The sequence below is a fragment of the Tauraco erythrolophus genome, chromosome 6 (genome assembly GCF_009769465.1).
Source record: "Tauraco erythrolophus isolate bTauEry1 chromosome 6, bTauEry1.pri, whole genome shotgun sequence".
Taxonomy (NCBI): domain Eukaryota; kingdom Metazoa; phylum Chordata; class Aves; order Musophagiformes; family Musophagidae; genus Tauraco; species Tauraco erythrolophus.
In genome coordinates, this window is record NC_141470.1 from 45,580,941 (window position 1) to 45,598,443 (window position 17,503).

Here is a 17,503-nt window from a genome sequence, read left to right on the forward strand (position 1 = left end):
CTGAAGAGGAGACTGAATCTCTGTGCGTGCAATAGGTACTATAAGTACCAGAACTATTGTAGAGATATCTAAAGTAAGTTTTCCATGGTGCTTAACACTTCATAGTTTCAGGCTAGGTACTGAGTGTTGAATAAGATTTCAGTTTGCATACCTGTTGGATAAAATGTCTCTGATTTTCTTAAAAATTAAAAAAAAAAAATCAGTGTGTTTCATATTAAAAGCTGGTTTTCTTAGGCAACTTTCTAAGAAATCTTTCTGTGAAAATACTTTTTATTTTGGATACCTAGATGAGTTTGCATTAAAATTCTTTTGATATGTGACAAACAAGATTTTCGAGTTTCATATTTATATTTAATGTAGAGTCTCTAAAGGTTAATATATCTGACCTGTGTGTTTATTTCTCTCCTTGCTTTTACCCACTTACCGCTTCTTGAATGTCTGCAGTTACGACTTTTTGGTTGAAAGACTTTTGCAGTTACGACTTTTTGATGTCTGTATTAGCAAGTACTGTGAAATACTGTGAACAAATAGGAGTGGATCTGGAGTATGAAATATTTCTCAGCATCTGACATCCACATTAACATCTAACATCCACATTAACCTGTTTCAGGGTGGGTGTGTGTTGTTTTGTTTTTGTTTTGGTTGGTTTATTTCTTTGGTTTTTACCTTGGACTAGCTGTAGTCAAGTCCTACAAACTGATTACTCATTTTTGTCAGAGTGCACGAGGTGTGTTCCTGGAGTGCATCTTTGAGTTTGCTTTAATCAAAAGAGAAATCAAGTTCATTCTCTCAAATAGCACTCCATGGCGCAAAACAAGGCATAAGAAGTAGAGGTAGGTGAGATAAATTGCAAATGGTACCCCCAGTGCAAAGTAGCATGCACATTGTGTTTCTTCAGTGGAAATTTCTGAGTCATTGAGAACTTTAGATAAAAGTTCAAAGCTTCGTTATTTATAAGTATAGGAAGGTAAAAAATCCGTTTAATCCAAGAAAATATTTAATTACATTAAAGCTCTGCTAGTGTATTGCATGAAATTAAGGATACAAATGAGAGAGGTGACTTCAAGAGAAGGTTTCTAAAAAAGAAATTTCTAAATTTCTTGCTAAAGGGAAGTAAAAGCTATCAGTGTTCTTGGAGAAAATACTCCAGTAAGTTTCTATTCAGCCTTTTTACTTGGAAAATTTAATTTAGACTACTTTATATGCAGACTTCTCAGGTGAAGATTTTGAACCTGTCCACAAGACATATATGAACTTGCTTCCTTCAAAGAAAAATAGGTTTCAAACTAGTAGCATAGATCACAAATAAAATGACACACAGAATAAAAAGTCTGGATTTAATTGGGCAGTGCAGATATCTGCAAAGTGTAGCAGCCAAACTATATTGCTGATCATGCCACTAGCACATCAGTAGTTGACTAAGAATATTGTGGGACATGGAGCTAAGAAGAATTAATAAAGCTGCTTTTTGTCGACTTTGTTCATTTTTTTCCCCAGAGTCTCTGAAGTGAAATATTGACCTATCTTCTAGCATTGCAATACCCTCCACAGTCACCCGTATGATTCAACATGCATGTTAAGCTGTAAAGAGAGGTGATGAGTAAGGAAGTTTAGGTCTGGCAGTAACAGAGGATGTAAGGAAAAATTATTGTCATGATGATAAGCTGATTACTCATTTTCAACAGAATGGTAGATGACTGTGACTGAAACGTAGGACTTTGCAGTAACTCTAGTTACTGCAATTTCTTTCTGGCTTTTTTTTTTTTTTTTTGAATGAACAGGTAACAATTACCACAACAGCAATTTTCCCTCTTGCTTGTCTGGACTTTGTGACCTTCTTTTTGGTTGTGAAGCCGTTAATCAATTTCTGGAAGTCCTCAGGCATGATTAAGTTATTTTACGTATTCTGGTCTAAAGTATGTAGTGGCCCTGGCAAAAAAAAAAAAAAAAAGGTGGAACCAGAAAATCTATCAATATTCTCTTTATGAAAGAAAGATTTCACAGTAGCATTAACTTATCTATGTCTCGTTCACCAAGTATGCCTACATTTGTTTGTTGTATGGCTTTACTGTTTCGTGCCTCAGATGGTGAGTATCTAGGATTTACCTTCTTTTCCATGTTCTGTTTATTCACTGTTAATTATTTTTTCAAGCTGAGTTGCTTGAGAACAAGAAAAATTTAGCTTCCATTACCCTCTATTGCAAATGAAGGACAGACTTTCCTACTGCGTGTGGTCTGCATATGATTGTAAGATGCTGTTGTCAGGGAGCTTGTTAATGTTTTCTGATGTTAATGTTTTCGTGTCATTCTTTTTGGTAGTGTTTTTAAAGTATTGTTGAGTATTCTGTGGGTATACACAAAGCACAGAATATCATTTTCTGATTTATAGTTTACTTTTTGTATTGAAAATACTTCTCTAAATGACGCAATTCAAGTATGTAGAAATACTCAAAGGCCTTTAAGAAACTACGATTGTGTAAAACGTATCATAATTTTAGCTATATCCAAAACAATTTAACTGTGGATGAAGAACAATATTAAATCATAACAGTATAACAACTTTTTGCAATTCTGGAGTTATCAAAAATACAGAATACAAGTGACTAACTACAAGATATTTCATTGGTAATGTATGGTAGGATAATCAGCAGTAATGCTTCTGAATGTATACTTTATATTGTTGATAACATAGAATTGATAACTATCTTTTGAGAGAGGGAGAAGTTTTAACATTAACTCTAGTTAATGACTTAGCAGCTATAAACATGTAAATCTATTAACCAAAATTCTGCTGCAGTTACTGGTCATCTTTCAGTTATGCTGAGTTGCTTATTTCTTAGTTAGCTGTAACACCTTTCTCTGCTATCTGCAGAAGAATTACCGACATTCAGATAAAACCCAAAAAACAGTAAAGCTCTGTATCAGTAAAATGGCTTTGAAAGTTTTGCGCCTTGTTCTCTCATGAGATGATTTGTCACCAACAGGTAAGATTTCCTTCCAAGTCATGTTGTAATCATGATGAAGAATTTCATACCTCAGACAGATTGTATTACAGATCCCATCCAGATCCCTATTGTTAGGAAACAATAGATTTCAGTCTTTTTTGCCTGAAAGAGCTCTGCTAGGTTGCGTTCAGGTCAAGAGTAAACAACAGCCCTCTCTGTAAGTTTACCTTCATCTTCTGTAGTTTTGACACAAAGTGTTCTTTCTCAATCTTCAAGCATTTTTTCAGCCTCATGGCTTGAGGGTCCTGTTGTCGATCGAAATGTTAGGACTCTACCTGCATCTCAGTATTCAAAACTGGTCTTGAAAATCTCACAGTGAAAATGGAAGCATCCAGTGCCAGCCTCCCAGAAGAAACAGCAAAATCGTTGTTAATCCCTTGTGCTAAGTAGTCACATCAGCCTGCTTTCAGCTGTAGGGCTAGCCAGCAGCTGTGTGTCTTGTTACATGTTCTCTTTATGTCGTGTATGTTGTCTCCTCTGGTATCCAGACACTTCTCAGCAGTAGTCATACGTTTAGCCATTTTGTTTGTTTTGGCAGACAGGCCCATCACTTTGCTTTCAGAAGTTGTCATAACAGTCTTCTATCTTTGTTTTTTCTTGATTTTTTTTTTTTTTTTCTACTTAGAGTGTCCTACCCTCTACACTTGAGGGATGGAATTGCCAGGAAACTTTGAGTTGGATGAGGGCAGTGTTGGTAACTGCACGTGTCAAAGGCAGCTGATTTTAGGTTTAAGCATTTATGCTTCTCAGTAACATCTGAAAGCTTTTTGGTGGCTGTTAATTCAAAGGTCAATCCTCCTGAGAAGTGTGCCTCTATTTGGGTAGCTAGTGACATCGATGTCTGTAAAACACTTCAGTGAAGCTAAAACTAAATTTTGCTACAGAGGTAAAATCTTCAGATTCAACCACTACATAATATATGAAAAATCTTATTCGTGTACCAAAATCATACAGACATTTCTCAGTATTACTGAACCTGAGCACTACATAATTTCTAAATAAGTGATTTTGTTTTAGTTTTGCAGGGTTTTGTTTACTTCCTTAAACATTTCTTTGTGGAGTGTCTTTGTCTTCTGTTTATGATTCATTTTAAGCTTGTGCAAAGCTAATTAATTTCTTGATTTTTAAAAAAAATATATTTATTCTACTTTTCAGTGCATTTGATCAAATTTGAAAAGATATCTGAAATATGGATTTTTTATATCTGCTGATGACTAGATCTCTGTATTGGTGAGAAAGAAACTAATTTCACAATAACGTTTGAAGATTTATAGTTAGTTACTCCATTTTCATGCTTATTCTCAGACTGTTAAAACACTGATATTAATATTGCTTTCAGATAGTTGTGATCTTTAATATAGACGTTTCCTAAAAAAGCATGTTTCTTCCATGGAGAAAGGGCAAATACTACTGGTTCAAGTAATTTATTCAAAAGTATTTCTTATCCCTGATATATCTGTAGAGCTTTGTGCTTTCACCTACCTAGTTAGCTGGCTTAGTTTGTTAAATCTCCAGTTTAAAGTAGCTTTTATTACACATTAAAGAAGTTTTCTGAGAACACTTTACACAACAAAAAATTGAAGAACTGCCGCTTGGCAACTGATGGCTCAATTGAGAGTACAGTATTTATCAGGACAAACAGATAGTGTGTACTATGAGGAACACCTGCAATCCCATGATTACAATATCTGAATAAAGAGATTAAAAAACTGTGGCATCTATACAGTATTTCATGATACTGTTTTCTCAAATAATGTGATGATATTTAAAAATGGACCAGAAGTACTCCTGTCCTTTTGTGCAGTAAATGCCAACTTAATATTTAGGCAATAGTCTTGTTTGCATATGGATTTCAAGAAAATCCATTGAAGATAATTTGAAAACCAGCTCATTATAATGACAGATTGTTTACCAAATTTTATTTTCTTGTCAACTGATAGTGGTTATGTTCAATTAAACAAGTTTACACTTTCTAGAAACATACCTCTGTCAGCAGCTGAGCACCTTACATATATCTGAGAATCAGATTCCTAATTCCTAGATCTAGTTGGATGATAAGGCTGTGAATGTTTCTTTCTAAAATTTCTCCTTTTCTTACAACTTCAGTAGTTTACATGGCTGAAAACTCAGGTGTATCAGCCAACACTGCCTCCTTTACACTTTATGTATTTTTTTGAGTACCAACACTGCAGATTATTAACTGGGGGTGGGGGAAAGACTTTAAACAAAAGCAGTTATCAGCTATCTGTCATGGTGTGTCGTGTCAGATGTTTGACAAGCTGTATGTTGGCCGTGGGCCATCTGGTTGTAATGGAACTGGCTACTCTTCTGAGGAGCCAGCAGAACACATGGCTACGGGAAGCAACAGCTCCATATCATTTGGTCAAGTCAGTAAAGCAAAGGTTTTGGGTGTAGTAATCCCAGGTCTGACATGATCGTGTCAGTTGGTTAAGCTTCTTAAACTTTCTGTGCTAATTCCTCATCCCATAAAATGAGAAAGTCCTACTTACTAACTTCATTTAAGTGTTCGAAAAAGTGATTAGTCAATGTTCATCAAGAGGTATAACACCACCAAACACTTGTCTAATTAAAGAAGAGTTATTGAGAAGAATCACATAATAAACAGAATATTTATGGGAGCAAGATGAAGCTAAAATGTAGACAAAAATGACACTGTGCGGTGGAATGGACCTCACACAGGCCAAGATGAGAATTGAGAATTAGAGTATGTGTACATTCTGCTGTGCAAAAGAAACGAAATATGCTGCATTTGAAGGAGAGACTATAGAAACTGGAAAGACCTGTTTCCTCCTTTCAACAACAAAGGAAGAGAAATAAGTATTATTCACTTAAAAAGTGATAAGTATTTTACTTTTTTTGTTAAAAAAAAATTATTTAGTAAAAATAAAGTTAATGGCTTTCTGAAATTTGTGTTCCTTCCTTTTACTAGAAATACATACTCTTTTATAGTCCTTTTATGGTCTTCCTCATTACAGATATTCAAAAACCATCTAGACATGGTCCTAGGCAACTGGCTTTAGGTTACCCTGCTTGAGCAGGAGGATTGCGAAAGTTAACCTCCAGAGGTCCCTTCCAACCTCAACCATTCTGTGATTCTGTGATTATATTTCCATGTTAGAAAGAACACGTAGGATCTGCAAATCTGTGATAATAAAATGTGATCTTTTTGAGCCCATGTGCTGAAGAGGTGGCTGGCTACTGAGGAATCTGTCCCTAACTAATCTAACTGAAGACAGAAAATCAGTGGTGTATTAGGTTATCTGCATTTACTAAGTATTGTGACTGCAGTAGCCCATTTCATAATATTACAGTTCAGTGTGCTCACAAATCGCACAGTAGTTAGCACTGGAGTTTAGAATGACCAAAGCTGCCCTGCCAAATAGTGTGTAAATGGGTACGTGAGAGTTGCATTGACTTGGAAAATGGATACCTAGATTGTAAGTAAAAGAAGATCAGAATAGTATTTTAATATTAAGCTGCTCTCACTGCATTCTTTTGGACCTTTCTTGTAGTACTACTTACTGCTCAACCAAAGTAGAAGTTATTTCAGGTAGTCAGTAGGGTATTTCAGTCCTGTTTCTCTTGTAAGTAATATACTAATGCATACCCTGCTTTAATGGAAAATTTACTCCAAGACCTCTTTGGTGTTGTGTGATTTTATTCTTTAAATGTTTTAAAGACATTGAGTTTAGTTACTCCAAATTATTTTGTATGCAGAAGTTTCTACTCTGAAGTTGTCCCTTGGATCTGTATGCTGGAATTGCTGCCATGCAATTAAAGTATTATTTTATTTACAGACCTTTATTGGGTGATTTAGAATTTAGCTAATAAAGATTTACTTTTTTTAATGTTTTCTTTGTTACTACTTTTAAAAGAGGATCTTGACTCTTAAATGTTATCTTTCCCTCTTATGATAAAATTTGAATTAGTATTTTTCATTTGCTGAATTGTTTGGGAGTGTTGATACCTTCCTTTGCCTTTGAATATAACAAACTGACATGCGAACTGTATGAGGTTCATTGTACTGTGCCAGTTTCTAGTATTTCTACAACTCTGCAGTGGGGGGGGTGTGTGAGTGAGCATACTAACCTTGCGAACTACTCATCAGCTTACATGCTTAGTTTATACATTATTTATTAGACTTATAGGCATGAAATTAAAAAATTGAATTAATAATGTGACTTCCATGTAAAACAGAAGTCACTTATTTATATGTGACAGGCAATTAGGAAAAAAACGACTCTTAGGTTAGTTGAATGCATTTTTGCTTAATTCCAGTCGCAGTACGGTCTTACGAATAAATGTTTGACTCCGAGTTACTGGGTTTATGTTCTGATTAGTAATGGCTGTAAGGAATGGATCAGAGATGAGGTAAGATTGGTAACTTATTTGCAGTGGATACAGGAAACTGTGAAGATGACTCAGTCACGTGGCTTCAGCTGCTCCTTGTGTAAGGTTTCCTCCTGCAGATCAGGAGTCTGTCAGCAACCCCCTGTTAGCAGAGCTGTAGTAGTCCAGTGGTACAGCCAGCACAGGAACCCTGCTTGAATGACCCGTGAATCACGTGGAAAATCACATTTTTCTTTTTCTTCTTCTCTTTGCGCGTTTTTACTAATGGATGTCATTGATTGGGAAAGTCTGTGTGCACTGAGCTCTTTGAGAAGTAGATCAAACTTGTCTTGATCTTTATAATGTCATCACTGAAAGGAAGTGTAAGAATATATAGAGAATGGAGTTGGGTGGGTGAGTATCGTAGGGCTACTACTCAGTGCTGTTGAATAGCTGCACATGTAAGGATTGTTAACACAAAGAGTGGAAACAGTTAAACTTTATTGTCTGAATTTTCTGCATGTCTTTCTGTGCACTTAGAGTTCCTTTAACCGTTCACATAAAAATAAATGACGGTTTGTTTTGCTGCATTTTGAAGTGTTCAGAAATAGAAAGGGAAAGGAATGGTAGGAGGATACCAAATCACATATAGAGCGTATTATCTGCCTTAATGCTGCAGGTTCCAACTGGCTCGTAGTGACAAGGAAGACAAAAATGTTTCATTTGTGTATTAATGCATTTCTTTTTGTGTCTTCTGCTGGAGCAAGACACCATTGCACTGCTAAAAAAAAAAAAAAAAAGGTGTTTACATGTAAGTGTTTCTCTTACTAATAGAATATAAATTTTTAAAGATGCATATGTTTCTGAGGCCTAAGCTCTACAAAAGCACTTCTCTTTCTTGAAATCCCAGTAGTTCTAAGCTGCTGGGCATTGTATAAATAATCATTTAAACACATTTGTTGATGATTTGCCAGAACTTTGAAGAAAAGACTTCTCTTTCAGATGTTAGAAAGCCTTAATTCAAAATTATAATTTAATGGAAAACTCCTTCAGGTGATTATAATGTAGAAGCTAATTTATTTCCTGATTTCTTTTAAAATTATTATTTTAGAAGAAAAAGGATAAAATCTATTTATATAAATATAAGTGCTTCCAAACATCTGCAGTTCAAAGTACATAATTCACAGTGACACCAAAGGTTGGTTTGTGTTTTGACTGGATGACTTTGGTATTATTTTTGTCTGCAAAGGAAAGAGTTGTGCAGCATCCAAGTGGCGCAAGATGTTTGCCTCTCCAGAAATCGTGGTGAATTTGGGACAAGGGGCAGACTGTTAAAAAAAAAAAAAAAAAGAGGAGGGGGAGAGAAGGGCTGTTGAACTGAGAACACTTGAATTCCATTTGGCGTCTTTGAGCTGGGAGCTACTCCGAAGTGCAGATTGTTACTAAAGGAAGTAAGAAAAGGCAAACAAAATAATAAAACAAAAAAAGAATCAGTTGAATTGCTTTTGTTTGCTTCACATGGTTGTTTATTGTATTCACATTTCCACAGGTAATGACTTTAGAAGTATAACAGGTGAAAAAGTAGCTATGTTTCTTCATCATTTTCATGTTTCATGTCTAGAATAATTATTTCTACTTCCGTTGTTTGTTGCAGTGAATATGTGTTAACTAATTTCAAAATGTATCTGTAATTTATCACTTCGAAAGTATTATGCTGTGTAGTGGTAGGATCTTGGTATCCCATAAGCTCATCTTTTAATGGTATTTGTGCATTTTCCATCAAGATACGGTGTGGCATTTACTTTGCTGATGAGCATTTTGTTTAAAACATACAAAGGAAAAAATACATGTTGGAAAATAGTTCATCTGCCATTCAGATGGACTCTCACTTTCTCATGATTTGGAGTACAAAACCATTTTCGCAAGTTATTGAATAAGAATTAGATTATTTTTGTTTCTGACTACTTCAGTAATTGAGACCTCATTTCAGCAAGGTCTTAGTGCTTAAAATTTCACAGAATGTGATAAGAGTATTTGATGTTTAAAGTGAAGGCCCTGATATGCAACCCAGTAGTTGTGCACCAGCTGACTCATGGTAGGTGATTATGCACTCACTTTTGATTTTTGTCTGACTTGAATAAAAATGTTACCTTGAATTTAAGAAGAGAATGAAGTTATTTGTGGGAAGCTGTGGTTATGTTTAAGATCTATCATTAAGTACGGAGACCAGATAAGACTGACTGGATTGGGATCAGATCAGACCAAAGATCCACCTACATCACCACACTGACCCCACTTAGCCAACAGTTCAGGCTTCAGGAAGAGTACAAGAACAGGGCGAGCACAGTGCAGTACCTCCATACGTGCTGTCCCTTTTTTCAGCAGTCTCATCAGTGGAGTCTCATGTGTTTATGCCAGTGCTGATTCTTAAGACTGTAAGCATTGCAGGTTTTGACAAGGACTCTAGATGATCAAACATATTTTAATAAAATACTCTCTTTTGTATGTACTAATAGGATGAGACGATCGAATGTAATTCAGAATTCAGGAAAAAACTTTGTGCGGAATTTGGCCTCATCTTAGTCGTAGTACATTTGTTTCATTAGACTTTGACCCTCATATCAGTATTAACAGAGACAAATCAATTCTTTTTTTTTTCCTAGCATATAAATGGCATAATGTGTTGACTCTTTTTTTCCCCCCTAGCATATTGCCATTAAGTTCAGGAGGGGTTAGTTTGGATTCCTTTTAATGAAAGACGATAGAAAACATTGTATGCTATATAGTAATATTAAAAGCAAATATAGATGTAGCAGGATTAAATAGCCATGGAGACTACATTTGTAGCAAGGAAGTGTTACAGTTTTCTATTATATTCAGCTTTAGCTGTCGCTTCCCCAGCCAAGTGTCACAGTACCCTTTCTCTGGGTCAAACCTGTGCTGAAATACAAAATGAGTAGTGGACCCAACATTACTATCTAGTTCAGTGAGTTGAGAGCCAGGGAACCAGGGACCCCAGTGTAGCAAAACATTTGTGTCTGTCTGAAAGCATGTGAACAGTCTGATCGACCTGAGCAGCGCAGAGTTAAATACGCGACTGCGTGAGGCCCCTGGGGGTGGGTGTTGTCTTCGTGTAAACAAACTGAACAGAGACCCCAGGGTTGGCTCTGTTCCGTGTTAATGCTTTGCTGTATTCCATCTTTGTCCCTACTACTATTATTTCTCCAGTGGCTTGCAGATTTTTCTTTATTCTTATGTAATGTCTGTAGCTTTTACTTGCAGAACACCTCCCTGAAGAATCATGTGAAGTAACTATCAAAAAATAACTCATCAATCTGCGTAGACACGGCAGCCACCATAACACCGTGTTAACATACATACAAGTAGAAGAAAATGCTGAAAAGCTGACAGCATGTTAAAGATGATTTGTTTATACAAGTGCTAAAGTTATGTTTGATATGTTAATGCAACCTCATTTTCTAGTAAAGGCCAAACACTATTAAGTGGTTATCTGCATTGATTTTTCTATCTTATGAAATGCTCAATTAATTGTAAACCATCTTTACTCCTTTTGTGTACCTGGAACTAAGACCATCTTTTAACAGTCTCTTTCTCGGTGAGCCTCAAGGACTTTACTCAGTGATACTCCCCTGGTCCACTTCTTGACCCCTCCATCAGTGTCCCCTTTAGCAGGTGCTCCTTTTTGCAGTTTGTCTGGATTTTCCCTCTGCCATTCTCAACCCTCCCACCCGCATAGTCACTGAAAGGGGTCAGCACCTGCCGTGGGTTGAAACAGTGCCTCTCACAAGCATCCCCGTTCTGCTGAATCGTGTTAGCTGATGCTCATTAAACAAGGCTCCACAGTCTAATGGTTTAAATTAGAAGATGTGAGGGAAGAACAAGTGTACTTACTGTCTATCCTTTCTGTCCTGTCTGAATCTCTTCTTGTCCTTTTGGTATGTTACCTGCTTTGCTTTTCATTTTGTGTCTTAGTTGTGATATGCCCTTTGCTGGGTACGGGGGTATTTGTTTGGAAAGACTGAGTGCATTTAGAAAAGCACAGCTGGGTTGCACTGTGGAAGTATGGCTAAAGAGAAGATTGAGTGCCTATTGCTGGGAATGGATGATGTTGTAGTGAAAACTGTACAGCTGGGCACTGATGGTTGCTCAGGGAACACCTGAAGTATGCTTAAAGAGGTTTACTGTGTGGCAAGTATATTATCACCTGAATGAGGCTAGCTAAGGTAGGAGAGACTTTTTGAGGGAACTATATTCAGAGAGGAGAATAAACATGAGGGCTTGAAAGAAGAGAGGAAACCTTTTTCTAGTTGGGTTTTTGGTTTGTTTTGAGTTTTTTTATCTTCAGTATTACCCCTCTGGCTACAGAACTCTGAATGCACACAGTAGACCGCGCAATGAAGCTAATTCTTTGTGGATTGTTTGTGTGAAACCTTTATAAAATGGCATGTTACCATTTGTGAGGCTTTAATGTCCTTTATTTAGCAAAGTCTCTAGCATTCTGATCAAGGCATATTCTCTTTGACATACATCTACACTGCTCTCATATTCCTTGATGTACTCAAAATATCTGAGGTAAAGAAGCAGTTTTCTCAATTAACAGCCCATCTTTCATGAAGTGTTAAATTCATGGGAACTTCCATTTAAAGTGCACAGTTACACCTTAGATCAGATGTTTAGGCAATCTGTGTTACACAAAATATTTTGTCTCTGACTTTAAGAGGATTCTGTTTGAAGATTTCCCAAGTATGAATTTTCACAAGTTTGGAATAACAGGATTTAGACATTCTTATTTATAATGTTCAAAATGAAACACTTCCTTTAGCTTTCAGCTTTCTTAAAAGGATACATCCAACATTTCCTTTTTGCCAGTGCTGAATTGGACCATGTCTTCTCTTCACTGTGCTCCAGAAAGTATTTTTATGTGTTTTTAGAAGGAAATCCAGTTTTTTACTTGCAGCTGTTGGCATTTTAGAGCCCTGGAGTGAACCAATAAAAACACATGTTCTTTTAAAGAACATCTATTTTTACTGGACCTTGCTAACAACCAATGACACAGAATTCAAAAAATGTTGGCTCAAATGAATAGAAGGACTGCATTGTTTTAAATTCTATTTTTAAAACTTTTCTTTATAGCAAGATTACACAGAAATTCCATATGCTCGTGTTCTTATGAAAAAGAGTGCTTGCTTTTAGAATGCTATTTTAAGGTTTTAAAAGTAGTTCAGGTATCAAAGTGTTGTAGAGTATAAAATTTTAGTAAGACATACACAATGTTGCCATTTAAGAGTATTATAATACTTTCACAAACAGGATAATTAAAGATTTTACTTCCTAAACAGCTAGGAGTAAATACGTTTTGATTGATAATTCAGAACATCTTCTATTAATACATTACTTCCAACATTTAAAGACATTTATGGGCAAACTTCAGATTAAATCGCCATTTCTTTCAATTATAGCCTCAAAATTGATTCAAGCAGTATGTTGATTGAATATGCCTTTTTTTTTTTACAGATATCAACATTCTTAGTGAAAGTGAGATTAAAGATGAATTACAAAACGTTACCAAGATTGATGTAAATGTAATCATGTTAAAGTTGACTTGATAAGGACGTTCATCCATTTTATGTTACTTGTGTTGCATCTTTGTCGTACATGCTCTATATGCTGCATGACTAGAGTGCCACTGCTGCCATTTCACTGTCCTGTCTTCACAGGAGTGAAGTGGAGAGAAGGATAAGTTTGCACCCATGCCCTGAGTTGTGCAACATGCCCTGTACATCAAGATCTTTTTCCCTGTGGTCCTGTAGCTAGGTTTTGCTCTTAGCATGTTTTCACTTCCCTTTTGGAATCAATAGAATAGCATGAATATAAATTCATGTTTTAAAGGTAGATTGAGATTTTGGCCTTTTTAATAATATTTACTGTAAGAAATGTGTGCTGTTTTCAAATTTGGAATTCCAAAGTGCTGTTTTGAAGAACAGTATTATTTGCACCTTCACGTCTCCAGACACATAATTTTTGTACTGGACATGGAAAAAGAATTACAGCTGTGATTCTGTGATTTGTGATTCTTTCATGTTTGTGAGATAAACATAGGCATTAAATGTCTTAAGACTGTAAAAATATTTGCAATCAAATATATCTTAACATTTTTTCTGTATTTCCGTATTTTATGGGAAAGTGTATTTTTCTTTTTTTTTTCAATAAAAATGAAACTGTGCGTTAAGGAACTGTACAACAGACACTGAGAGAATGCACTAGGCCAGAGAGATTTGCTGCCTTTAAAATAACTAATCCTATTAGAAATGAGCCCAGATTTCTAACAGAAGTAATGAAATACAACAACAGATATGTGAATTGATTTTTTTTAATAGTACTGCCGGACACCTACGATTACTTAAAACTTATTCAAATACAGGATTGAATCACTCTGGTTTATATACTATGCTGGATACCTGATGTGCAGTACATTCTTAAGGACTTATTTTTGTGTTTAAGAAGTTTTTGTACTGGTATGTCTTTAAAATTTGTCTTGAGTTCCTTTAGTATTCCTTATTTTACTTAGACCTTAGTTATAATTTTTGTGGTCCTACAGCTCTCTGTTTCACAGTTTTTCTTTTTTTAGAGTTGACATGAAGCATGCTTCATTGTCCCACGTACTGAATTGCACAGGTTGTATGTACTTGATGGGAAGCGCAGTTCTGTGTCTTCCACAGTCACTAAGATAGCACAACAGACTGATGTTTCCGGGTCTTTCATTTGAGACAGCAATGCTTACATGAGCATTGTATCACAGTTCTCATTCCTTTCTTACTAGTGTTTTCAGAAAATATTTATTAAAATACTTTTTATCAATTAATTTTCTTTTATTCCAACAGAGTCTATCAGCTTTGGGTTTTGATGGTGATAGCTAAACTACTTGCTTGTAATATATTGTTTTAAAATTTTCCTGCTGATACTGTGTTTTTCCCTAGTTCTAAGGGTTGTTACCCTTCATCTTCCTGTTACTTTGTGGGTTTTTGCTATTGTTCTGTAAACCAGGATTTTTTTCATAAGACAATGAACTGTCTGCTGACAGATAATTACTTTCAAGCCAAGGTAACTGGGCAAGGCCTCTTACGGTTACCATAAAAAACAGCGAAATATAGTTTAGCTCACAATTTGCAGATCTTTAATCTTTAAAATAGATGTTCAGCTGACAGCAGTGAGTAAATGCGTATATGCACACAGTAGCAAATGTTAAATTTTTCATTCTTTGTCATTAAGTTAAATATTTAAACAAAACAATCTTAAAACTTCTTTTCTTTCAAGATGTGTGGTTTTGGTAGTTAGAGTAATCTCTTAGTGTGAAAAATGCAAGTATAAAAGTTACATGTATATTTTCTAATAAAAGACTGGGTCCTGGATTTGGGAGGAGCGTCTTTCATTTGCTTGCTTTTCCGAAAGCATGTCTTGCTTCCTTTATGTCCACTTACTTAACACATAAAAGCCAAAATCTAGCCTTATATTGGCATATCTAGGAGCAGAAATTCAACCTGATATTTTTAAGACTTTTTAAAACACTCTGCAAAATGTCTTCATCTGTTACTAAACTTAGCCTTTTTTGGCATACAGTTGGACCAGGGAGAAACTGAATAATGAAGCACATTTAAAAAATGTAGCTCCAGTACTTGTCTGAAATTGTAACTTGCTTTTGTCTGATGCTTTCACTACTGCAGAAATGGCGATGGGGTTATTTACGTTAATTCATTTGGCTTGTTGAAAAAAATATGCCCACACTCCTCTACTTAATGGGATTCTTTCCTCGTTGCAGTGCAAACGGCTGGAGCAGGAGCTTCATCATCTGAAAGAGCAGAACCAGACTTCAGCAAACAACACGAGACATCTGACTGCTGAAAACAATCAAGAACGTGCTCTGAAGGTAAATCTCCATTTCTTCTTGCAGGCAAATTAAGGTTGTAAGCCCCTGGTGCCAGCTTTCTGGGCTGCATATATCAGTTGTGTACATTTCGGCAGAAGTGAGCTATGGTGTTTGCCAACAACCCCTTCTTTAAACACAGATACAGCACCCTTCTGTTATGGTTTTATTTTGTGTATGAAAACAACAAGAAAAAAATAACATATCCTCCAAATTATTGGCGTGTAAATTAACACTAAATTCTGGAGGTCTGTTCTTACAATATTATATTTAATAACATAAAGAAAACTGCAACTATTTGCCTCGTGGTACCTTTGCAAAACTAATATTTTAAAGCATGGCTGTTTGATCTGCTCCCAGCAGTGTGTGCTATATTAATAACATTGTTGACCTATACTACTAGTGACCACATAGTTGATACTAGTATTTGCAAAAGGGTAGCTAGTTGGAATCGGGAGGAGGAATAATAAGTCTTGTCAATAGGAATAAAAATGAGCAGAGATGCGGGAGAGGGTCAGAGAAAGGACAGTGTAAAGTGACAGGTTGTTGCTGCTTTGAGAAAGGGAAATTGTAACGTCGGTGGAATTGATAGCTACATAACCAGCAATCTCACCGCTAGCCAGAATAAGAGACTATGCCAGGTAAGATATGCAAGCATCATGCACACCTATTGAACCACTATATTCTTAAAAATCTCTTTTATGGGTAGTGGAGAGACAATATAAATACAGAAGTTGATAGTGTTGTCATTTTAAAACTGTTTGATTTGGGTGGCAAGATCCAAATGTATCTCACTTATATGCAGGTTTTCCTCTGCCTCCTTTTTCATTTTTTTAAATATTCAGGAAACTTCATTATTCATGCAACAACTTGACCGATGCGAAGTGTAGGAATTAAGGTAAATCCTTGTGTAGTTTGACATTTCTCAGTAAAAAAAAAGTGTAATGAATAAACAGAGAGAGGCTGTGTGTCACACGAATGCTGTATGTTCCGTGGGTTTATAATTGCTCTCAGAATCTGTGGTGAATGTTACAAAATCAGGTGTGCAATCCATCCTCAGATGACTAGAAATAGAGATTGTAAACATTCAGGGCTGCTTCCGACCATGGTAATAGTATTGTTTTGAATCAGGTATCACTAAAAGTTAGTGCTTACCAAGCTTGCTACTTACTGAACATAGTATTGTTTTTCATTAATTGCGTGCTGACTTGTTTTTTCTGTGTCATTGAAAATATTATGCATAGATTCTTTCTGTTAGAAAACAAAAATGTTTTATTGAAATGACGCTTTTTACATTTAATATTGCCTGACATAATGCTTACAGAATAATTCTATTTTCAGAGCAAGAAGTTACTTAATAGTTCGGAGTGTTACTAGGATTTCATTCTAAACCTGATATTGCTCTCCCAGCACCTAATCTTTAAAAAATTTAATTTCTGGCTGTTACAGGCATTTTTTGATTTTTCAAAGTTAGAGGTTAATTGATCCTAGTCTTTTAGAGATGAGACTCTGGGGAGGAAAAAAGGAATGCTTTTCAATTTTTTGTAAAGTTCAACTTTTTTTAATATTGTTCCTCTGTAGAGTTTGTCTCAGTCCCTATTACTGTTGCCTACAGTGAGGACAGGTCCATCAGAGTACTTTTGAAAAGGCCAATGGGTCAAGTTGAATTCTTGACCTTGAAAACTTTAAAATGCCCCAATAAAATATTGGCAATAGTAGTTAGCTTTAATATTCAGCATATGAACACTCATCCTGACCGAAGTGCTCATGTAAATGAAAAGCTTATCACTCTTTTTTAGTGTGGCTACAGCCTGGAAAATATGGACTGGCTGGTAGGAATGAAAGTCGTGTCAGCGACTCCTTTAGAAATAGGTTTGACTGGTGCTCGGGGCCTGGCTGCAGCTGGCTAGGGTGCTCCTGATGCCATCAGAGGCAGAGCTCCCTGCCAGAGAAACAACCAGCCAGAGCCCCCTGACAGGGTCTTCTGGGGTCTTGGCTCACACCTCCCTTGTGAAACCCTCTTGTTCTTAGCTGCCACCTCCTGCCTCTTATATGCACTCAGTAGCTACTGTAAGTGCTACATGCAGAGTGCATGTACAGACTCAAGAGTCTCCTCCTGTCTCCTCTCCTCTGGTCATCTGACCATTTTCAGAGAAATAAGACAGACCATTTGTCTCTGTAGTGCAGGGTTAAATATCAACACAAC

At 36.1% G+C, this 17,503-nt stretch overlaps 1 protein-coding gene across 2 annotated transcripts in view; it reads left to right on the forward strand.

Moving 5' to 3' along the window:
- Positions 1 to 17,503, forward strand: part of MIPOL1 (mirror-image polydactyly 1) — a 167,274-nt gene that overhangs the window by 55,568 nt on the left and 94,203 nt on the right. For both annotated transcript variants that reach the window (XM_086613306.1, XM_086613305.1), the window contains exon 10: positions 15,193 to 15,300. In XM_086613306.1, the coding sequence (XP_086469432.1) occupies positions 15,193 to 15,300 (108 nt within the window). The remainder of the gene's footprint in view (positions 1 to 15,192; positions 15,301 to 17,503) is intronic.